This window comes from Pimephales promelas, chromosome 11, assembly GCF_988280905.1.
Source record: "Pimephales promelas chromosome 11, fPimPro1.hap1.1, whole genome shotgun sequence".
Taxonomy (NCBI): Eukaryota; Metazoa; Chordata; class Actinopteri; order Cypriniformes; family Leuciscidae; genus Pimephales; species Pimephales promelas.
The window spans coordinates 29978145-30002493 of record NC_142779.1 but is presented as its reverse complement, the minus strand read 5'-3'; the positions used below and the strand labels follow the sequence as shown (position 1 = coordinate 30002493).

At 36.4% G+C, this 24349-nt stretch overlaps 2 protein-coding genes across 2 annotated transcripts in view; one reads left to right on the top strand and one right to left on the bottom strand.

Annotated features, from left to right (window-relative positions):
* Nucleotides 1–2080: 2080 nt before the first annotated feature.
* Nucleotides 2081–9173, bottom strand: rnaset2 (ribonuclease T2). The gene is made up of 10 exons (XM_039652287.2): nucleotides 8985–9173; nucleotides 8701–8798; nucleotides 7596–7650; nucleotides 7443–7492; nucleotides 6869–6926; nucleotides 6718–6782; nucleotides 6521–6634; nucleotides 5619–5664; nucleotides 5067–5141; nucleotides 2081–2522 (listed from the first exon to the last, which is right to left on the bottom strand). Exons 2-10 carry the CDS (start codon nucleotides 8796–8798, stop codon nucleotides 2337–2339), a joined length of 747 nt encoding a protein of 248 aa, XP_039508221.2. The 5' UTR covers nucleotides 8985–9173; the 3' UTR covers nucleotides 2081–2336.
* A 3485-nt stretch (nucleotides 9174–12658) lies between these two features.
* The window catches only part of myom2b (myomesin 2b), a 66221-nt gene continuing 54530 nt past the window's right edge, over nucleotides 12659–24349 (top strand). The window contains exons 1-9 of the mRNA XM_039652273.2: nucleotides 12659–12759; nucleotides 13826–13883; nucleotides 14111–14265; nucleotides 14483–14569; nucleotides 15958–16046; nucleotides 16651–16701; nucleotides 16791–16955; nucleotides 19815–19976; nucleotides 20162–20303. Of these exons, the coding sequence (XP_039508207.2) occupies nucleotides 12674–12759; nucleotides 13826–13883; nucleotides 14111–14265; nucleotides 14483–14569; nucleotides 15958–16046; nucleotides 16651–16701; nucleotides 16791–16955; nucleotides 19815–19976; nucleotides 20162–20303 (995 nt within the window). The 5' untranslated portion in view covers nucleotides 12659–12673. The remainder of the gene's footprint in view (nucleotides 12760–13825; nucleotides 13884–14110; nucleotides 14266–14482; nucleotides 14570–15957; nucleotides 16047–16650; nucleotides 16702–16790; nucleotides 16956–19814; nucleotides 19977–20161; nucleotides 20304–24349) is intronic.

Here is a 24349-nt window from a genome sequence, read left to right as displayed (position 1 = left end):
TCTGTGTTGTGCTACTTACATGTTATCACTGTGAAGCTGCTTTGATACAATCTGTATTGTGAAAAGCGCTATATAAATAAATGTGACTTGACTTGACATGGGAGACTAGCCTCACACTTCAATACATATCAATACAGTTTGGCACCAGTTTGAAAAAAACAAACAAACAAACAAAAAAAAAAAAACATTCCAATTCCTTCCAAAGTTCTAAGTTCCAATTCTAAGTTCAACTATGGATTTATTTCAATGAACTTGTCACAATGTATCATGATATTATCTTCTATGTAAAAATACATGCAATGCTTCATAAGAAGTTCTCCAAAAAAAAAAAAAAGTGCCTGCGATGGTTTAAATCGGCGGCTCATTTTTCATAGGCAGCTCATTCGATTTTTTAACCATCTGTGTAACACAAAATAATGTGACAAATAAATGACAGAGTTTGGTTTATTTCTCTGCACCACGGATCTGTGCAAATAAACTACAGAGCCACACATATTGTCATGATTGGTGTCAGGCTGATTGGAAGGGTTTATGTCAACAGCTTATATATTTTAAACCTCTTAAATCACATTTTCCACATGTATTCTTCTATTTGCAGTCCTGTCAAAAATATTTCCTCTTTTACCTTTGCTCCTTCATGTAGGAAAATAGTTAGTGTAATGTAGAATCATCAGGCTACGTACACCAACTGAGAGAAAATCATTAGCGAACATCTAACAAGCAAACAAGTTAGAAGGATATAAGGAGATATGCACAGGTTATTGAAGAAGTCCTTCTCATCACATTCCCTAATGCACTGGGCACGGCAGCCAAAAACACCAAAATGGCCTTAGAAACAACAATATAAATATTGTAGACTTTTTACATCAAGAAAAGGACACAGCAGTGAGACAAACTGATTCATTAGACACCATGAATTGGCCTGTAAGTAATGTCACATGAAGGCAGTTCAGCAGGGACATTTATTTATTTGACACTGCATTACAAAATGCTTCAATTACGGACATGTTTATGTGTATAAGGCATGTATTACATAATGTAAAAGTAACAAACCTGTAAAAAGATTTTCACCAGCAGTATAAATGTATCAACAGTATAAAATCAAACTAGGAACGATCAGATATATTTTGTACATGCCGTGTTGCCAACCAAGCAACGTATCAAAAATGCCCATATCTGATATGGCTCTTTTGATAAGTAAACATCAGAAGGATAAAAGCAGTATCTGACAAAAATAATTCTGATAATTAAGTAAAAAATACACTGTTTATTTACTTGAACATTTTGTGCAAATGATAACTGTAATTAAATGCCATCTCCCATTCATAAAATGTTGTTCCTTACATGTGAACAACATATGTAAACAACATCAATGTGCTTTATTTTTTCTTTGCCAGAATGCATGTGCTGCCCTCCAGAGGCAGGAGCTTAGACTTACTTCATGCTGCCATTAGGCAACAAAGCTCCAAACTAGCACAAATTTTATACATTAACTTTGCAAATTTAGAGCTAAATGTCCTCTTTCAATGCTAAGCAAAGCTAATATCAGATTAAAAATATAGTGGGAAGAACATTACAGATAACACAGAGCATATTTCAACAAAACATTTTAAAAATATTTAATAAAATATTTATTATATTTTATTAAATATTTTTTGTAATAAAACCAGGGGTGAATATCACAAAACCTGTCAAAAAAAAAAAAAAAACAGACATTATGTTTAAGAAAATATAGAATATATACTTCCTTTTAGGATCAAATTTGATTCTTATTTTGAAAATAACAGTAATATATTATCTATATTGTCAAGTAATTTATATCACTATGGTATTTGTTGCATTGCCTTTATGCTGATTTAAAATGAATAATTTTAGTTAATTTTTCTTAATATTATAATAATATTATGTGATGAGAATATAATGAAAATCATTCGTGTCTAATTGTCATGAAAATAATGTTAGAATGCCAAAAGAAACCTTTATTTTTTTTTAACATGCTTCATTTATAATTGTTCTTTTCTTGATATATTTTTGTGATATTCACCTAAAAACAAACATGACAACATTTTGGCTGAGCAAACTGTGTAAAACCAGTAAATTGTAAATATGGACCCAGCAATCATAGAATACAGCATGCAGTCTGTGATTTTGACACCCTTAAATGTTCTCTATTCCAGCATCAACATTTAAAATAAAGGATTAATGTGCAATTAATTAAAAAGATAGTGTAAATAAAAAACATTTCAATGGTTTCCAGTGTTTCAAATGCTAGACAGGAACTCACAAATGAATTCTTGAATTCTCGTCTCTTTCTCAATGATTCCACACTCCCAGCTTTATGATCTGCTCGGCACTGGAGGGTAATAGATCGGCATGGAGTGATCACACACACTGAGGTCTGATTTGCCACTGGCAACTATGTCATTGCTCCAGATTTCTTTGGTTGACTTTTCACAATTGATCAGCTGGAAATCTCTGTCAACACAGATCTCTATTTGGCCCAAAGTCTGAAACTGGCCCCCCTGAGAAATACAGTAAGAAATTAGATCTCACACCAACAAAACTGATGGCAAATTGTGGTCCAGGTGAATTTAACTGTTGCCCAGAGCAGAAGAGGAAATCAAAATGGGCTACATTCACTTTCTTAAAGGAGAACTCCGGCGAACAATGAACCTTTGGTCTAATAAAACATCGGTACCTAGTCAATCATTCTCTGAGATTTGTTTTCATGATAATCGAATGTAAAGAGTTTTATCTCTAAAAACTGTTTGGCGTAGAACACTAGTAATGGGGGCATTGACTAAGTAAGAAGAAATCGCTAGTTTATACCACTAACAAGGCTCAAAATAGCCCCACACTAACACAGTAACATAATGAGGCTCCATACATGCAAAACGAAGCATTGAGAACTTTGTAAGTGTACAGACCGTTTAATAAGAAGATACTTTATGAAGACAGTTCACTTCGCGTATACAGACAGAAGCCATCTTAGGAAATAGTCTCGATAAGTCAAACCACGAACGTCGTGCTGAGTGAGCTGAACTGTATGAAGTTCAACGAACTTCTGAACTGTATGAACGGCGTTCGGGGATCGACTTAGGCCGGATTCACATATAGTGCCTAAAAACGCGTAGAGAACGCTGGGCGCGCCGCATTCTCCATTTTCCAAAGCACCAGGGCGGTTGCACTTCAGTTGGTTCTTGTCACATGACCTATTGTGTGCGTATGGTGCGCTTGCGGTATTCTGAAAAGTTGAGATGTTTTTATCTCGACGCGGCGCGGATGCGCATGGAAAAAACGAGCGCGTCGCACCGCGACCGCATCGATTCCATTATGAGCGCGCATACCGCGCGCCTACATTTTAAATAACGAACTTGAGCGCGCAAAAGACGCAATATGTGAACCGGCGCTTATCGAGACTATTTCCTAAGATGGCTTCTGTCTGTATACGCGAAGTGGACTGTCTCCATAAAGTATCTTCTTATTAAACGGTCCGTACACTTACAAAGTTCTCAATGCTTCGTTTTGCATGTATGGAGCCTTATTATGTTGCTGTGTTAGTGTGGGGCTATTTTGAGCCTTGTTAGTGGTATAAACTAGCGATTTTTTTTTCTTAGTCAATGCCCCCATTGCTAGCATTATACGCTAAACAGTTTTTAGAGATAAAACTCTTTACATTCGATTATCATGAAAACAAATCTCAGAGAACGACTGACTAGGTACCGATGTTTTATTAGACCAAATGTTCATTGTTCGCCAGAGTTCTCCTTTAAAGGAATATTTTGGTTAGGCTCAATCAACTAGTCACTCAATTAGTTTGAGGAACTAGCCACCAGGATGATTCCCTGAGAAATAATAGTTCCCTTAGGAACATTTTCCTGGTTGCATTCACAGCGCCAGTAGGAACTCTGAAGTGATCTTTATTTTGGCGGTGGTGAGAATGGCAGAGGCTGAGAATATAGCGCTTGAATGGCTCACATTGGTTATTAGATTAAACTATTATACGTACATAGAAAGTAGACAGTATTTGAAAGGTTATTAGCGCACCACTGCGTGGTGTTGCTAGCTGAGCAGAAATCATGTTTCTCTTCGTCCCCTCAAAATCGGTGCGATTACCGACAGTAAAAAAAAAGAAAAGAAAAAAAAGAAACCCATAGGTTTCTGAAGAGCATTTTTGAATCCCAAAAGTGGGCAGAGCTGGCCATCGCCATCTTGGTAGCGTGTCATTCCCGGATAAACAAAAATGGGCAAAAGGCGGGATTAGCTGAAGGGACATGAGACTAACAGACAGCAGCTATACAGACCAAAACCACTTTTTGCACCAGGCTGTAAACACATTTTTTGGTCACTTTGGTGTTGGATTAAAGATAGAGACCAGAAAAATTGCACCTTGGTGTTTACATAGCTTTTTTTAAATGGCGGGTGCTGGTGTTTCACGTGCGTTCGGCCATTCAGTGTACACTAAGGTCACTGGTAGCTACTATGGAACATATGCACCAGAGAAAGAAGGGCGCCGCCATCTTTAGAATTTTGTCTTCGCGGCCGCTCTGTATATCTCTGGCATTGCTGTCCAAGAGTAATTTGCTTTCGAAGTGGATTTACTTCATGTAAAGTTAACGAAAGTTATCATGAGGATTGTAATGTTTAAAGCAGATGTCTTAAATGTCAATAGACCGGGAAGATTTTAAAACGAGCCGTTCATTCATAACTAAGCAAGATCACTGTGAAAATTCAGACTGGAAGGCAAAAGACAACGAGCGGAGTGCTCAAAAGGGGCGGGGCTACATAAGGTCTATAGTGCTGGTAGGAGCTCTTTTTTTACTCTGAAGTAGGCGCTAAAGGAGTTCCAAGAACTAAAATAGTTCCTAGTTCCTGCAGAGCGAACATGCCAAAATCCTGGTACTTCCGCCGACCAGGAACTATGAAAAGGTTCCTCTGGTGTGAAAGCCCCTATGCTGTCGACTGAGCCAGGAATATTTAACATACAGTTTTATAATGCATCAAAGTCTAAAACAACTTTTCTTGTCTGATGACGGAAGGGTGGATGGAATAGTCTTCATTCATACCTTTCCCGGGTGGACACACTGAATCTTTGGCTTCACTTTGTAGAAGTTGATAAGGGCTGTCTCCACATCATCAAGCTAGAACAAACAGGGCATATGACACATTTACTCACATGTGACCATAATCACAAGATTCTTGTTTACTCTAGGCCAAAAATAGAGAAGTTCAATGACCACAATAGAACATTGCAAGAAGTCAAGCTCTTTGTGTTGAAATGCTCATCTTGCAGCTATCGCAGTGTACACTGGGAAAATTATACATGCTGCGGTCTAGAGTAATGCTTTGAGGTATCTTATTAGATATTAAACCTGATCATTATTTCCATGTGAGAACATGCTGTGTATTCTGTTCCCATCACTGATACCACAACAAGCTTGAACATTACAGTAAATACACTCCAACACAACCACAGCTTCTGGATTATGGCTTCACAGACCCATCTCTCAACTCAAAGGTCATCGTAAAATATTTATGTGATCATCTACAGAGGACCACAGTTCGTTCAGTCTCTCATAAATGATAATTACAGCAGCGAGAACAATTAAACTACTCACAGTGTAACGCTCCTCAGAGGGCACAATGTTGTTGTTCCTTAAAACACTAAAGAAACAAGACTCATTAGGAAATCAATGTCAACTAGGGATGGGAAGCATGATGGTAGCAGCAAACATTTCAGTGAGATAGCAGAAGTGTTTTAAGCGGTAGTGTTTATACCATTGTAGCTGTAATTGTGAAGCCATTATGGGCAGGACTGCTTTAATATACTTGCTGTACACAATGAGCGAACAATGGAGTAAAATGGAAATCTAAAGCAGGACGTGCCCCAAAAACTTGTTATTAAAGTGTGATGTTGGGTACAATATGAATCAACGGTTTATTTGTTAATGGTGTTGAGCAACATTGTAATTTGCCACATTTACCCTACAAAGCATTCTGTATTATATTGAATAAGCTATATTTCCTTTATAGTAATATACTGCGATCTTCCAGCCTTTTACTATCGTGTCAATTGATTTGAGCAATATGTGCGAGGGAGAGAGCGCAAGACAGTGCTTGTGTTGTTTGAAGATATGAGAGTGCATGCGCACGGCCGGTCATTTTATTCTACATCACTCACCAATCAAAATAGGCTTTGGCTTGACAAAAATATGCTTTTTTTAAATATATATATATAAAAAAAGCAACAAAAAAAAAAGCTAATTTTTGTTCGGAATGAGGCTCCAGAACTATCAGTATTATAATATTAGCTGTACTGTATTGAGTATTTTAATTTAGCTGAAGTCTTACATAATGCCTGTTTTTGTTGTCAGTTATCAATCATTTACTGTATAAATATAAATAATCATATATTTTGTTTTACATCCACCAAATTTACTGCTATATATCTCACGACATCCTAATTTACCAAAAGCCACAAAATCAGAGTGACAAGAAGCACTGAAAAACAAGAACTCACCTATTAAGGTCAAACTTGTGGTACAGCTCAAGAGCTTTGCTAAAGTATTTATGCTCACTGTTCATAGACTCTGCTTTTGCAGCACATGTTCCATGTTTCTGCCATTCATATTTCCTAAGCACACAAAAAAAATCAATTCATTAATAAAATCACAGTAATGCTTAAATGTATTTTACATTTTCAAGTTTTTGACATACCAAAATTCTGGGGAAGAAGGTATTAGCAGATCTGGCCAGACTTTCTCCATTTCTGGTAATATGTCCTGCAAGACATGTACATACAACATGTCATGCACATATCCGTTGAATTAAAATATATGACATGCAAAAGGGCAAGAAGGCAAATTACCTTAATCAAACTGGCATTAAAATGCCAGGATGTGTTGCACCGTACACCGGTGTTGGGCCTGTAATAACAAAAATATTCTTCAAATACTTCTACTGCCACAAACCATAATCATCCAACTGGCATTCATTCATCATTACTGGATGATTTTTGAGATCACATGACACCAGGGTTGCACTAATATAAAAATGTTATCCTAATCAATTTATCATAACAATATTTGCAGTACACAATGTCAAGTATTAAGCTTATGTTACACAAAATGGAGCAGAAGTGAAATGCAGAAAATAAGTTTTTTTTTAATATATATATATAAACAATGCATTTTATTTTTTGGTTGTGTGTTAGTTAAATTTTTGAGGAAAAGGTGCCTTCAGTCAATACCAAAAGCAGATATTTATTACAGCTGATAAACAACATAATGGCTGCTTTTACAAATCTGCTTTTGTACAGTATGTCTTCCATAAAAACAAGAAACCAGTATAGTCACTGATCATGCAAGTGCACCTAAAAAAAAAAGCATATTTTGTGAGACTTTGAACAACATTATGAAGCATTTTTTTCTTGATAAACATACCATAATCCATGCAGAGTCCAATAGCTCAAATTTGTTTTGCAATGTTCCATCTACAAATGAAAAACAGCATAATTGATCCACCTGATATCCAGAGAAGGAGCAATAGATGGCGCGTCAACAATATAATAATGCCAAGCAAAGGAAATACATTACACTGCAAAATGTCTGTGGCCAGTGTTGGGTCAGGATGAGTTTTGTCCATTCTCCCCTAAAAGAAGCAGTCGATTCACAATGCATAATTTCAGTGTGAAAATTACCATCTGACATACATTTTGTAAAAAGCGGTCACAGTAACCAATACATCATTAAATTGGTCATGCAAAAACACGTTAACCAAATTCGTATTGCTGTAATGCACCTGATATTGTTTTGTAATTTTCATTACTGTTATAAATGGTTCAGTGTTGAACACAGTGACACAATATTTATTATTATTAGTATTTTATACAAAGAACTACAACAATAATGCATAAAAAAATAAAATAATTTGTAATTCTTGGGGGAACTCTCAAATTAATAAATTATTTTTTTTCCTTATTATTATTCCAGTCATAATGCTGTGCATTTTGTTATAGATTATGCAGATTATGGTTCCTTAGTGATAACAAGTTCTTAGTACATTTCCTTAAAAAGACGGTTCATTAGCAAATCAAAAACTGTTCCGACTAGTGTAGTGGGATATATATACACGAGTCGGCTCCTTCTAGCTGATCAAAAATAAATGAATTGGTCTTACTCTCCAAGTCATCTTCAATATTAATTAGCCTAACCAAGAACTGTTAGTGTGTTTTGTTTTCATAGCCGTGAAAAGTCACAGGATGTCCTGTCTGAGGCGTCATAAGAACTGATATCAAAATGTGAAATGTAATACATCTAGCCTAATTCTTACTAAAGTTGTTTTTACACAAGCTTTGTAATGCCTGTATAAAAACAACTTCAGTAATAGGCTATATTTATTACATTTATTTAATATTTTGTTTTATGTCTTGTTGACATCTACAAATAAGAAACTCAACTGTTGGCAACAGTCAGTCTGATATGGGCAGTACTGCAAGTTCAGTTGAACGTTGCTTTCTAAACGTCTTAGATTTTATTTAGTGTTTACTGTGTACTCAATGTATCTTGTTCAATACATTCTGGAAAATACAAACATGAGGCTTTACAGTAAGGCTATATAGTATTGATTTTCTGGCTGCTAATGCACCCCAACTTCAAACAGAAATCAATGTATACATCTAAATGTATTTGAATGACATACCGAGGATGGGCAAAGGCCGTTGAACACAAATATCCAGCACAAAGTACGACAGCAACTGCAATGAATCTCATTCTTCCAGATGGAGCAAGTCCGGTCATCTAAGAACAAAAGAAGGATTTATTTCCAACGCACATTGTAAAATGCATCTTACAAGACATATTCAAAACACAGAGCATTTTAACCCAAAGTGGCGTCCAAAAGTAACAACCGAGTGTGAGATAGAAAACAAAAACAAACAACAACAAACAACACTGAACATAAATTTGCGTTAAAAAGTCAAATACCTTTAATTAGTCTGATAAACCGCTTTGGTTTAGTGTGTGCCGTTTTTTACGTCCTATTATTAGTATGGTCTGAATACAAAGGTCTGTATTCAGTCTACAGTATGTGTAAGATCGGACTGCCCCAGACACTCTATCAGAAACTGTGCGGTGGAGTCACTTCCTTTCGACGGCTGTCAGACACACTGCTGCTTTATCATGTTTACGGAGGTATGTCTTCACGGCGCGTGCGCTGTCAAGTCACGTGATAAACGGCAATTGATGTCATGTGAAGGTGGATTATGTAAATTAAACTCATGATTAAAGTACTGTCGATATGTAATTTAAATTACTTCCTGTTTTTTTCTCTCTCTACTGTACTTTATTCAAATTTGATTTTACTGTCTCCTTTCACTCATGCTGTCATCTGTTGTTATATGAGGTTCATATGTTTAAAATAAAAAAAAATAAAAAAAATACACTGTTAAAATAAATATAATATATAAAATATAAAATAAATATAAAGTGTACTGTTCCTTTCGGGTAGGCTATTTTTTTTTAAGGCGATGTTTTTTCATACATCTGTCAATTTAGAGATTTGGGGCTTTTTAGCTTTTGGAAAGAAAACATAGAAAATACACATTGTTTTAGTGTATTATATATTTTATAGAACCTACATCTTTAAAGGCTTTGTTCTCAAAGATTTTTTCTCATGCCGTAAACCAGGAATCTCTTTTGCAACACTTACTGTACATACATTCATGATTTGCCTGATTTTCTAGGCTAAAACATTTTGTTCATAAAAAATTGCGAAAATCAAAATCTATCTATCTATCTATCTATCTATCTATCTATCTATCTATCTATCTATCTATCTATCTATCTATTTTTTTGTAAAAACCTGTAAAAATATTAAATAAATTAAACAACGAAGAATTTTTTACCTAGCTTTATCCAATGTTTAGATTTTTGTTCTAGACATGTGCAAATAAGTGCATATGGATAATGCTGCATTTGCATATTTAAACAACATTTCAGAAAACGTGTAATACATTGTTTATGTTGTTGCAATACTTAATGTAATCAGGTTCAGCACCTGGTAGAGTGGTGTGCATCCAATAATCTTATACTCAATACCCAGAAAACCAAGCAACTGATTGTGGACTATCGGCGGCCTAAGAAAGGCTACACACACTCCCATTTATATTACTGTAATGGGTCTCAAGTGGAACGAGTGACCAGTTTTAAATTTCTGGGTGTTCATATTTCTGAGGATTTTACCTGGACCATCAACACTTCTAGTGTCATCAAAAAGGCACAACAGCGCCTCTACTTTAGGAAATTAAAGAAAGCACATCTGTCCTCTCCTTTATTGCAGAACTTTTATCTATGTGTAATTCAAAGCATCCTAACAAACTGCATCACAGTGTGGTATGGCAACTGCACTGTTTCAGAACAGAAAGCCCTCCAACGTGTGGTCAAAATGACCCAAAACATAATTGGTGCTAAATTGCCCTCAATACAAGACATTTACTTTAAGCGATGCCTATGAAGGGCAAGATGCATTATTAAAGACACTTCTCATCCCACCCATGGACTATTTACTCTTCTTCCATCTGGGAGACGATATAGGAGCTTTTGCTGTCGTACGAGCAGATTTAGGAACAGTTTCTGCCCATCTGCGGTCAAGATGCTGAACACTACCTCCAATTTCTGAGACATTGCATTGAGCCGGGCCTGCAACTGTACTTATTTATTTATATTTATATATTGCAACTATAGCTTTTTTATGTTTTCTTTTAAATTATTACTATTGTTTGCACTTCTGGTCAGATGCTAATTATGTTTCGTTGGCTTTGTACTTGTATTTTGTCAATGACAATAAATGAATCTGAATCTGAATCTGAATCTAATCAATCAACTGGGGGAAGTATGGAGATATCTATTAGTTATTATTATTATTTTAAATGTTTACCCTATTCACCTGGGGGTATTTTGCCAAAAAATCTGAATTCCCCCTTTTTGATTAACTTACAAATTAAGTCAACAATAACTTACAATTAAGATACAATTTGGCATATATATATATATATATATATATATATATATATATATATATATATATATATGCTATGTTCTCAAAGATTTTTTCTCATGCCCTGAGCCAGGAATCTCTCTTGCAACACTTACACACACATGCATTGATATCCCGCCCATTAATATTAAAAAGTTAGGCCTATTTGTGTAATACCGTTTGATGCCGCTAGTCGCCTATGTATCATCATACAGACAAAATTGTTGTTGAGCAATAAAGAAACACATATATTAAGAAGCTATAAAGTGATGGTTTCGACTGCATTTCGTTTTTTTTAAGTAATTGTGCTAATTCAGAGCATTTAATGTGTCTACTTGAATATGTTATTATGATTTCAGTTCGACTCACCTTTACCTAAACTCTTGTTTTAAAAAAAAACTCCATTCATTATCCATGCAGCGTCAATTTAAAACGTCTGTCTGGTATATCTGAGCGAAATGATGTGGGAAGTTTGTGTAAATGCTATATATAGTCTAATGCCTTTCCATAAATGGGATGCGGGAGAGGCAGCATTCCGCATGGGTAATATTGTGCTTTTCATCAGCTGCTTTCATACAGGCGGGTAGAGGCTCATCTACCTCCGCGTCGCGCTCTTGTATTCTCCTGGGGTGAGTATGTCTGGACCCCTTCTTTACACACTTATTAAATTATAAAGCAGAGTTGTCCTTGTAGAAAGAAACGTTGAGGCTGGAGAAGACTTTTGAACTTTACCTTGGTTGGATATTGATCTCATGATGTTGCTTGAGTGGGAGCTGCACTTGACTTTGAAAGGATTCATAAAAGTTGGCAGTTAAAACATTTCCAGTGCTTTGTGAATATGAGTGAATTAATAGCTGGACAAACTTTGAGATTATTATTATTATTATTTTTTAAAAACAGTGTGTTGGTTGAAATGACCTTTAGAATAGGCTACTAATAATGAATGATTGCAGATGCATTTTGATCCATTAATTTTTAAATGCCAAATAGGCTATAACTATGTTATTGAAAACTTGTTTTAATGTTTGAAATGCATTAGATGCTATTGGGGTTCATGTGAATGTGAGGACGTAATGCTGCATTTGAATAAGCATGATTGTCTGTTTATATGTTAAATTATTTTTCTAAAGAAATCTAAGGAATGTGTTCTCGTTCTTTTTGGAATTGTTTTCTTGTTGAGATTGTCTTGCAGTGTGGATTATTTGTCCTTGTTAGAGGATAACGTTTATGAGGAGTGGTTATCTTTCCATATTACAGTACATGTATGCAACAGCATACGCTATACAGTAGAAATTACCGTGGAATACTGTATACCCATCTCCTTGGACTGTCCGATATCCCAACCCCCAAACTCTAATTTTAAACTGTCATGATGTCTTCCCTGTGGCCCAAAGCTCCAGAACACCCCCTCCTCATCATCTCCACAAACAGTTCCACTTTCCTAACACCTAAGTCTAATCAGGAGTGTGCCACAATTTATGTTTACTGTAACACCGTGCCCCAAATAACTTTAAACACTGAAATCGGAAATTGAGGATAGGAATTTGTGCATATATCAATGCATTTTGTTTTGTCTTGTGTGCAAAGATGGTGCATGTTTTGTTCCCGTTTTGATTCTTAGGTCCTTTGATGTTGCAATATGGCTGAGGTTGTAACCAGACACAAGCATTTCAGTCGAGAATACCTCAATACTGAGTCTAAATATGTTGTTAAAGAATACTCCAGGTAAGGTGAAAAATTACATCAGCTAACTCTTTCTTAGGACATATATTTTGTCACGCTTAGACTTTTAATGATGCAACAGGCCATGGAATTGCGTTTGCAAGTCACAGCTAATCATGACGCTCACAGCAATACTAAAGCTAATAGTAATAAAATAGTAACATAATTTATAACATATAATAACATTATCTGTTGAAGCTTTTCTAATAAACCATATTACCAACACAGGAGCTGAGCTATAACTGATACCGTCATGTCACTAATTTAATTTCCTCTGGGTTGTTGACATGAAACACTTTCGGGAAGTTGACATGATGGCCTGCAGTGTGACATGCTATACTCCATGTAAAACTCTTTTCTAATTATGTGTGGAGCTTATATGACCTCATATTGGTGAGAGAGAGACTACAGTATACATTTGTCACTCTGCTGGACCATTTAATATTAACTAAAAAATGAAACTTTCTTCAATATGAGCTACATTTTATAGACGTGTTTTAAGTTTGACAAGCTTTCCATTTTGTCGTTAAAATCTGATGTTTTAGGATAAGAAAAAAAATCTAGTCATATTAGATTTCAAAATTAGTTATATTTTAATATATCAGAACAAAAGCAGATGCTGTTTTAAAGCAAATGTTATGTTATAGAGAATTGTGAATTAAGATGGCTTGTTTGCCCCTTTTGACCTCCTCTGAGGGGGGTCAAAAGGTCAGTATTCAGTTTCAAAATCATTGTGTAAACCATGGGTCAAAATAATAAACGTCAAATTTTGTATTTAATCAGATGTAATAAAATTCGGAAACTTTTTTTTTTTTTTTTTTTTTTTAAAGCATTCTTATAGTTTCTTTTGTTATTTGTTTCTTTCCACTGTAGACTGCCCTAAAAGGTCTTGGTTGAAATGCATGGAATATGTATGTTTGAATGCATATGGAAATCGGTAAACTGATTAACCTATGACATGAATTATTACTGACCCACAGTGATATAATGTATTATCTGATGAATCTTCTGTTTCTTTCATGCTGTTTGTACCGTTAACATTTTAATATACGAAAACGTGTGTTTTTAGCTCTGCGGCTGAAGAGGTGAAATATCAATACCAAACACAGAAGAAAATCCAGGGAGTGGTAAAGCCCTTTAAATAATCATTTCATTTTTTTTTTTTTTTGACATGCTGTTGTTATAATACTTCCATTAGTCAATAATGTGTGTTAAAGACATTTGCTGTTAGCTGTAGTGGGCCGTGTAAATCAGAGGTTAAATAAAACTCACTCTTTCTTAGGACATATATTTTGTCACACATAGACTTTTGATGATCCAACTGGCCATTGAATTGTTTGTCTCTTTCCAATAGGTGGATAGGAAGATGCCTGAAAAATACATCCGTGAGGAGTCCATGATCAGGGGCCCCAAGTTTTTGGTTAGACTGAGGTCCCACACAGTGTATGAAAACAGTGCCATTAAACTTTTCTGCTCGGTGGAGGGATATCCCACCCCATACGTCAAATGGTGAGGTTTCTTTTCAGAAACAGGCCTGGCGTGGGTTCAGTGCGGTTGCTCTTACATATGGCCATACAATGTAACTTTGATTCACAGGTCTAGCATTATATGTGGCCAGCCACAAGAAAGCATTACTTTAAAAAACATCACATTTTTAATCATATAAGGAACAGGCAAGAGAAATGCTAAGTGGATTCCTTGTTTTTAAATCACAAACATTCCACAGGTTCAAGGATGATGTCATCTTGGACATTTCCTCTGGAAAGTACTTTGTGGAGAACAACGCTGGATTCCATGCCCTCACCATCCTCAAGTAATTCAAACTTTACTGTGGACTTTTTTGGATAGGGATGCAATGATGACAGAATGTGGTTTACTGATGATCTGTATTGAACAGAATGAGTAACAAACTTGAATGAGGACAAAATAAGTGACAAGACTCAGGTTGAGTGCTTATTACATTCTCACCAAGTTATTGGATGGCCACAGAAAGCAGGAAACTTTTAAGAGATTTCCTAGTTATTAAACTTTCAAAAACTTATGTAGGAATCTCAGGAAAAACATGTCCGTGTTGCATTTCTCCCGAAATAAATAAACACATTTGCATAGGATTTAGACACACATTTAGTATTTTTTGTGCAATTCCCAGTGGTTATTCAATTATTATTATATTTATATAAATTATTATTGTTATAACAGATTATAATAATTACGTAAATTAACAGTGGTACAACAATACTTTACATAAATAAGTGACAATATTTTTTTTACAGTAACAATATAATATTCTAAAACATTTGAATAATTCTGAAATATTCCACATTTTTTAAAGTTCAAATAATGATTTATTTATAACATATTTTGTAGTGCAATTTGACCTCAAATGATATGCTCTTAGATATTAGAGATTCACCCTCTAAAACACATTTAAATGTTACTAAAAAGTGAACTTCCTCAAAAGGAAGTCATGTCAATGGGATTGCATGTGAACTTTTCCAATTTAGTCCAGGGCTGCGCCGCCCACGTCTTGAGCTGCTGTCAGCTGTTCATGTCAAAGTGCTGAGTCTGGTGTCATCTGACACTCCGGCGCCTTACAGAGAGATGACTTTCACTGCTGTCACCCTGTCAGTCCCACAAAAAACTCACCCTGGCCCTTATGTCACTTTCCTGATGGCTTCTTGCATTCAGAGGCCAAATCTCACAGGTGAATATTGCTGTTCCGCGTTTCCTCTAAAATGACCAAACCTTTCACTTTTTGACAAACGGCCATGCTCCTCAAGACCGCGGGGGCTAAGAGAACGTCTCTAATATAGTACGGTCACGCCGAAGGTCACATTACAGTCTTCTCATTTTCCTTTCCCTTGCGTCTCGTGTTTGCCATTCAAGCCTTAGAGGCTCCCGTGTTGAACACGTTTCGAAAGCAGGCGCTAGTCTACATTAGCATTTAGTTTGGAGCAATTATCCTCTTGACATTAGAGCATTAGTTAACTGCCAATTTATCCATCATGATGGGGAAGCACTTTATGTGCTTTCCAAATGTCAATTAGGAAATTACTGTGGCATATATCCAATCAAATAGCAATCATGTTGATTATTTATTGACTTATTCATTAGTGGAGTGGGTGAAGACAGTGTTGTGGTCCAGTCGTGTATTGATTGAAGTTGTAGACACCTGTGAATGAGTTATACATGTTTTTGTAGGTGTGCAACTGATGACACTGCAATGTACATGGCTGTAGCCTCAAACTCGCACGGACAGGCTTCCTCCCAGGCCTCCGTCATTGTGAAGAGTAAGCTTTTTTCTCCTGTTTTCTAGTATCTAAGCATCCTCACACTAAGATCGAATGTGCAGAAGAATCGAAAAGTCTACAAATTACAAATTGATTTTTTAACCCTTACTTAAGACTATGATTCCTTTTTTTTAAATGTCACCATATACTCTGGTAACACTTTACTGTTCCTTCATTAATGAATAACTTTGCAGGAACAAATGAGTAATGCACTATTAACATTCTAGTAACTACTATTAACTAACAAGAAACTCTGAATAATGAATTTGTAAGTAATAGCACTCAGTCGAATGTGCCATTTCATTATTAGCTACTACTGTATACAACTACTATACAGGTTCATAATTAATAATTAATAATAATATGAATAATGCATCATTTTTAATAAAAGGTAACGGTAACCCACTAGTAATGACTCAAGTGTTACTACATCCTACTTAAGAAACTACTAATCATTTTGATCAATATTCTAAAGTGAAAAATATTATAACTTCTTAATATTGACTCTAAGTCATTGTAAGCTTTTGGGATTTTAGGAAGAGTTTGAATAGTAATTCCTTGATGTGTTCTGAAGTGTTACCTCTTTGTTGTGTCTGCTTTATAGGGTGCAAGGAGGAAGAGAAGACCAGTCCTTATTCCTGGATACCTTACCAGTGTAAGTGCGAAAGCCTCCTTTCAATAAAGAGCGAATAACTAGGATGATTTAAGGTCATGAAAGAAAGGAACTGTTTTGTTGTTTCTCAGATGCCATTTTACCTGAAATCAAGTACACAAAGATTAACATCACCTTCACTGAAAAGTTTGACGTGACTTTTGGAAAAGAAGGCGAAAAGGCCGTCTTGACCTGCAAGATGACCATTAACCCCAACCTTGCTAACCTGCAACCTGAGGCGCTGTGGTACCGAGATGGTAGGAAGTGGCCAACACAATTTTTTAACCTATCTACGCGTTGTTAAGAATAGTTCATAGGTTCCTTTTTAAGCATGTAAATTTTGTGCACTGCAAAAAATAATTACTGTTTTTAATCCCCTGTTATTTACTGACTGTCAAACACGTGCCATTGGTTGAGCCAGTCTTTTATGTCCAGCCTGCTAGTGGCACAGAAATTACACACTTTGCCTACGGGCAACAGTGCGAATATTACAATAAAGATAACATGCTTTCTTTTTTATTCGGTCATAATGTTTCCTATAAGGGAGCGGGATTTTTCATGCATTACAACATTTAAAATGATAGTAAAAAGCATGAAAGCCTTCACAAAATGTCTCTAGTCTGTATTCAGGAGGCCAATAAAAGACAGAAGTGTTCAGTGCATACCAAACCTGTTCACAGTGCAGACTTTGAAAAAAAAAAAGAAAAAGATTTGTATTTGTATTTTGTACGATTTAACTTTTTGGACCTAAGCAACAGAGGATTGTGAGAGGATTGTGACATTGCTTTTAAAATATTTTGATAAAATGTGTTTAAAGTAGAAGTTCACTTTTGAAAAAACCTTTGCTGATAATTTACTCACCCCCATGTCATTCAAGATGTCCATGTCTTTCTTTCTTCTGTCGAAATGAAATGAAGGTTTTTGATGAAAACATTCCAGCATTTTTCTCCATATAATGGACTTCAGTGGGAAACAAACTGTTTAAAGGGCATATTGCAGGTTAGAGGACCCAACGAGTCAATGCATAGAAAAACAATGTAGGAACTAGATTTTCTTTAAAATATACGTATAAACACGCCACAGAAGCTTCTGCAGTCGTTTTTGTGAGAAAATTTTACTTCCGCGTCTGAAAATGGGCGTGGTGGGCGTGACGCAATGAGCGGGAGAGCGGTCGATTCACACAACAGGAAAACAATGAATCGCATGACATTTCGGACGCTGAGGAAATACTCGTATGACGGATCAAGCCATAAAGTTATGAGCCTGCTATGCTAAAGAGATCAGGGACAGGCCAGGATAATGTCAGACAGAATGGTCAGAGAAAAATTGACCTGTGATGTGAGGAGAACCATTGGAGAACAGGACAGGTGCCTTTTAGGTGAGAGACGTGCTTATAGTATACACGTTCGCTAACGATACACTGTGCTCACAATACTGTACAGATTCTATAACAGGCCAGCAGACATTAGTATGTTTAGGGTAGATTTATATACTATTAAATGTATAAAAACTTTACTTGAGTATATTTCTATACTAAAAGCATAGGCTATACTCGGGTAAATTTTTAATACATATTTTTTACCTTGGTTATAACATAAACAGAACATTAAAGGTTTGAGTATTTAAACAACCAATTTTGTTTTTCAATTACAAGTTTTATTTAGGGCATGACATGACTAGTTACCTATATAACACTATTTGATGCCATTGGTAGTATACCACGATCAATATTCTTGCTTCGGCATACCATGTTGAACTCCATCATATCGCCGGGATGCTAATCATTTGATCTGAAGTGAACGCTACACACGACCGCGTTTCCCGAGCCGATGCAGAGGAGAAATCCCGTCTCTTCACCTGCTCAACCCGCACCAGGAACGAAAGATAGGCTATATAGCACCGTCCCTTTTATTGTAATGGAAACTTATGGACTCAATCTTGAAGTCCTGACAGGCTGGAGTTTTTGCAATCTCCACAAACACAATAATTTACCATGACGATGATAAATTAAAATGCAAAAACTAACGATAGCACACTGACTGACGAGCGCTCTCACTGAACACCAGCCTGCACTCCTCTGAGCCGAGGCTGCGGCTCCCTGATATGACGTCAAATGACGCGACGTTGAAAAAAAAGCCGTTTTTACTAGCAGTCCAAGAAACCCTCACTTTATCTTCTAAATTAGTGTCCTTATGTTGTTTTAAAACATTTTAAATCCTGCATTAACTTTTCATATGGTATTTTCATACAAGGTTATCTTTAAATTTCGATTTTTTTTTTTACCTGCAATATGCTCTTTAAGGTCTAAAAGACACTATCAGTACAAAATGTAAACTGTTCAAAGGGCTTTAAACGATTCAAGATGATGAATAAGGGTTTTATAAGCTCAAATGGTCGCCTTGCTCATTCGTGACTCTCCTGTTCAAACTCATCAAAATGAACGAATCTTTTTCCGAGTCATTTGGTTCATTCAACGAACGAAACGAACGAAACAAACGAAACGAACAAATTGACTCGGAAAAAGATTCATTCATTTTGATGAACGAATTCGAACAGGAGAGTCACGAATGTGCGTCGCAGTACAGAGCAAGGCGACCATTTGAGCTTATAAAACTTAAACTTTGTGTAAACTACTCCTTTAAGTAATTATTGCTATTTATTGTTATACTGATGAATATAAATCCTGCTTTTAATGGTAGTATTTAATGATAGTTAATGATAGTGAAGAAAACTAGTTTTTATTTATTTTTTATTCTAATATTATGTTACTTCTTCAAATGCATAAATAATTAAATATATTTTGGCATGAAAGGCTGAATAATACTAAAACACATTTTTTTTTTTTTTTTTTTTGCTGAAATTTAATATAGCTATTTAACTGTCGTAATGACAACTGCAACTGATTCATTGTTGTGTCATTCAACCTGTTCAGATATTAATTTTCAAGTTGTTTTATAGGTAATGTTTCGCAGTTGAGTCATGTACTGGAGAAATAGCTTTTTATGTCTAGTTGTAGTTTATGACTCATTTCACTCCAATCTCATTATATTCTACAAAGGTAATAGTTTCATTTTCTCTCCTCTGATACCCCATGTTGTATTTTTTTGGCCCTCCAGAGCATCTCTTGAAAGAGTCGAAGTGGGTGAAAATGGAGTCTGGGGGAGGTGTTGCCAAGCTCACGCTTACTCAACTCGCTAAGGATGATGAGGGTCTTTACACCCTTCGCATGGTGACAAAGGGAGGTGATGCGGTCCACAGGGCTTACGTCTACGTTGATGGTAAAAAGTTATGAACTTTTCCAAGGCTTGATGGAAAATCTTATGTGATTCTTTTGATGGCCTTTAAAGGTCCAGATTAGCATAATTCATCTCTGACAATCTCATTTAGAACATACATCTGTTTCAGAGTGATTCCCTTTAGTGCATCAGCAATGTGTAGGAGTCATCATGTTTTGCCTTGACAGATGGTCCACCTCCAGTTCCTCAAGCTCCCGGAGCCCCAATGGACATCAAGATCCATGATGCTAATAGAGATTATGTCATCGTGTCCTGGAAACCTCCTAACACCACCACTGAAGGACCCATCATTGGATACTTTGTTGACAGGTGACTGCGCTGACTAAGGTGTCTGCCCAATGGGAGTTGTTTTATTGACACTTTATAAAGTCTGAATGTTGTTGCATTAGATAAAATATTAAATATCTGCTAGAATTTTTTCATCTGAGCTAATTTCTGAGCCAGTTTTTCAATGATTTTTAATCAACACAACTTGGATCCACTAAACACTAGCTTAGTCGCTGCAAACCTGGTTCCCTGAGAAGGGAACGAGACCCTGTGTCTGATGATGAAATGGGAATTCCTCTACATGATTGTGTCTGAAGCACATGTAAAATCACTTATGGGTGGAACATCATCCCGTGACTTCAAAACCAGGAAGCTATAAGGGGTATACGTACCAAACATCGTCGTTCACAGTCATAGAGGATGAATGGCAAGGTGACGTAGCGTCTCATTCCCTTCTCAGTGAACCAGTGTAACCTTTGTAAGCCCTCAAATGTACAAATATTTTAATTTGAACCCCCAGAATATGATTTTTTTTCAAAGATTTGAGTCAGGTTCTTTGTTTCTTTGTTGACTACTTAAATAGCCCTTTAAATAAAACATGCGCAGCACCCCACCCCCGCCTCTTATACATCCAGAATACCTATTGCACGACTATGGAGAAATTAGCAAATCTACATAAAATATCACTGATTGACAATATATATATATATATATATATATATATATATATATTACTCATGGTAGCGTTCACCTTTTCTTCTAGTCAAGTCAAGTCACCTTAATTTATGTAGCGCTTTTAACAATACAGATTGTTTCAAAGCAGCTTTTCAGTGATAATTGGAAATTGTCACAGTTTTGGCTTTACAACAGCTCTAGAATAAAGTTATTGTCTAGCTAAAGTAAGTTTTTGATTGCTTTACTTCCATTGCAAAGATCATTAGTTAACTTAGTGGGGCGCTTACACAACACCATTTTAACTGAAAACAGAAAACTTTAATGCCATTGCTAACACAAGAACAAAATGATTGGAAGCACGTCTTTCCTCCTTTTATAGCAATCACATGCTGATGATGTTATCTGGTCTTTTTTGTCTGGGGCATAAAAGGTGAAATTTGGGGTTTTGTAAAGTTTATTGGTCAATTTTTTTATTTTTATTTTTTTAAGCTAATATGTTAAATGGATCTGATCACTCTGCACAATAATCTAGAAAAATCTTCTAGAAAAATACATTTTCAAATGTGGCCACAGCCTTACCCCGTTGATTAAATGGGAAGCAGGACCATAATAACGTTCCATTTTTGGAAGGTAATTTGTCTGTTTATGGTTGAGAGACAACATGAGGGTCAACACTAGGAGACTCATGCTCATCCTACGAGGATGCATCATAATCAACATTATCGTCTGACTCACATACATCACCTTCACTGTCAAAGAATTGTGATAAAATCTAATTGACAGAAAACATTGCTTTGAGGTCATTTTGAAGTGAGAAAGCATAAAGAGATAGCTTACAGAGAACAATGAGAAATGGTTTAGAAGGCTTCTGTGGAAGCTTTCATATGTTTGCCCATCCCCTACGTTTGCTCCTTCCTTATCAAGCGTACCGCACAAGCCCTCAAAAGTGAAGCCAAAACGTCTTGATTGCCCCCCTGTGACCGGACCTAGTATAGCTCATAACCCCTGCCTCCCCATATTATTCAATGGGACGCGAGACCAACTAAACAATTAAATTACACTTCACATATCCTTTTTCCAAAGATAGTTTCTGTCATTTACTGTAGTTTCTATCACGTTGATGTAATTTCAAGTGTTCGTTAAAATAAGTTTGTTTTTAGTTAGTTATGTGATGATAAAAATGGTGCTCTGACATCATGATTGACAGGTTCTCTGTGCGAGGTAGTCACTGAAGCACCAGCGGACTTTTTTAAATAATGTTGATTATGTGGTTAGTAGTTGTATTTACCTTATTTTAACGAGGTTCTGCAATCAGCAGACATCATTGGAGAAGAACGAAGCAGACAGAGGACACTTAATGAAAGTGCGGGGTGTGTGCTTGCGTTTGATTCAGCGAGAATGAAGGCGCGGCCTTGATTTCGCGGCTTTACTTCCTCCTGCTCACGACTGCGCATGACTGGTCCCAAAACACGCAAGTGCGCAGACTTAATTTCCAAGAAGTCAGCGTCATATCGAGACACTGGCGGCTTCAGTTCTCTCTGATGGAAAAGAGCGAAGGGGCGTCGTCCATCTTTTTTTAAAGTCTATGTTCCTTATGTTATGTTTTCCCCTCCCCCATGGCACAAAATATCAAAATTCTTGCACAAAATATGTTTTTCCTTCCCTGGAAATATATAATTGGCACTGTGGAAATGTCTAATTCTTGTAAGAATTATGACTCTCCCTCCCCACCATTTTGTGTGAACTATCAGTGTTTCTCACATTACTATGTAGGCCAATGGTTATGTCAGATTGTAAGCGTTCTGACAAGAATCTCTATTGTCTTTGAACTTCCGTTTTTGCGGTCGCAATGTATATCTCTATGGCATCGCTGTCGAGGAGTAATTAGCTGGTGAAGTGGATTTACTTATTGTAGAGTTAACAAAAGTTATCATGAGCATTCTAATGTTTATCATAAGCATTGTAAAGGAGATGTCTTAAAAAGGGGGTTTACTGCTTTTTTTCTTTGCATTATTGTGTTTATGGGGTGCAATATAACATGTATTCGTGGTTTTTCGTTTTTAAAAAGTCTTATTTTTCATAAACTTCACGTTTATTGTCAGCCGCGCTCTCCTCTGTCCTCGAACGAGCGGTTGACTTCCTGAGTCTATGAAACCACTCCCTCAGAAACACGTCGTGGGCTCAGATTGGTTAGCTTGGTCCGGTGAGTTGTGATTGGCTAAACTGTCGCTTACGTTGTCCGGAAAGTTAACGCCCATTACCTTTATGGGCACGTCATGAGCTCCGGTCCAGATGTAAATATGCGTCGAACTGCAGTATCAGTATGACCCAGAATCAGACCGAGAAAGCCGCGATGAAGCGAGTCAAACAGAACCACACCACACACGGCTCTTAATAAACGTTTCTGAATGATAATTTGCTACATTTTTTAACTTTATACACGTTTGTTTAACACAATAGCAACTGACTGGCTACTAATGTTATACTCAAACAGCGGTGGCAAGTTAACGTTCTTGATCAAATCGAAAATAACGTCATAAAACATATATACATGAAAAATACATTTACAACATTAGCACTTATACAAAATTCATGTTTGTACGCATTTGTCGTAGACACAAAATAGCATAACTAATAGCCTAGTGGCAATAAAGCTTGCGCTGGCATTTGAAAAAAACTAAAACACAAGGCTAACGTTACGTCTGGAATTATACATGCAAATACATTTAAAATGGTTAAGTCTTCGCCTACTTACCGGTTGTGGCCCAACAACTGTGGTTTTAAAGTCGGAACTGCTTCATGTTTACAGTTTCTCGTTGAATCCCGGTGTTGAACTCGTGGAGATTCTGGAAGCTGTCTTCCGTAAAATGCGCAGCACAGAGAGCTAGATTACGATCGTCATTTTCAGGAACATATTCAAACATAAATTGTATCCATTGTTGACGAAGTACAGCGTCCGTGGGAAGTTCGAAGACATAAGACCTGACAGCTGCGTGAACAACACACTCGACGAGCTGCTGGAGCTGCTGAAATATGGCCATGCTCTTTTCTGCTTATTCCGGAGGGAGTGGTTGATGCAAATGTGTGGGTTAGTGACATACCATAACCCAGCTGTAGTCCCAATCGAGTCGTTTTTGTAGGCAATATACTTCCTGATTTTTAAAAGACGATATCTCTGCTTACACTGAACTTTCAGCACTGCAACTTTGCAGATACTGTTCATGCACCAACAGCAACATTACACACTATTTCAAATGAAAAAAGTGAAATCGCAGTCAACCCCCCCTTTAACAAATGTCGACCGGGAAACTTTTTACGAGCAGTTCATTCATACCTATGCAAGATCGCTGTGAAAATACAGACCGGAAGTCAAAAGACAACGAGCGCAGCACTGAAAAGGGGCGGGGCTACAT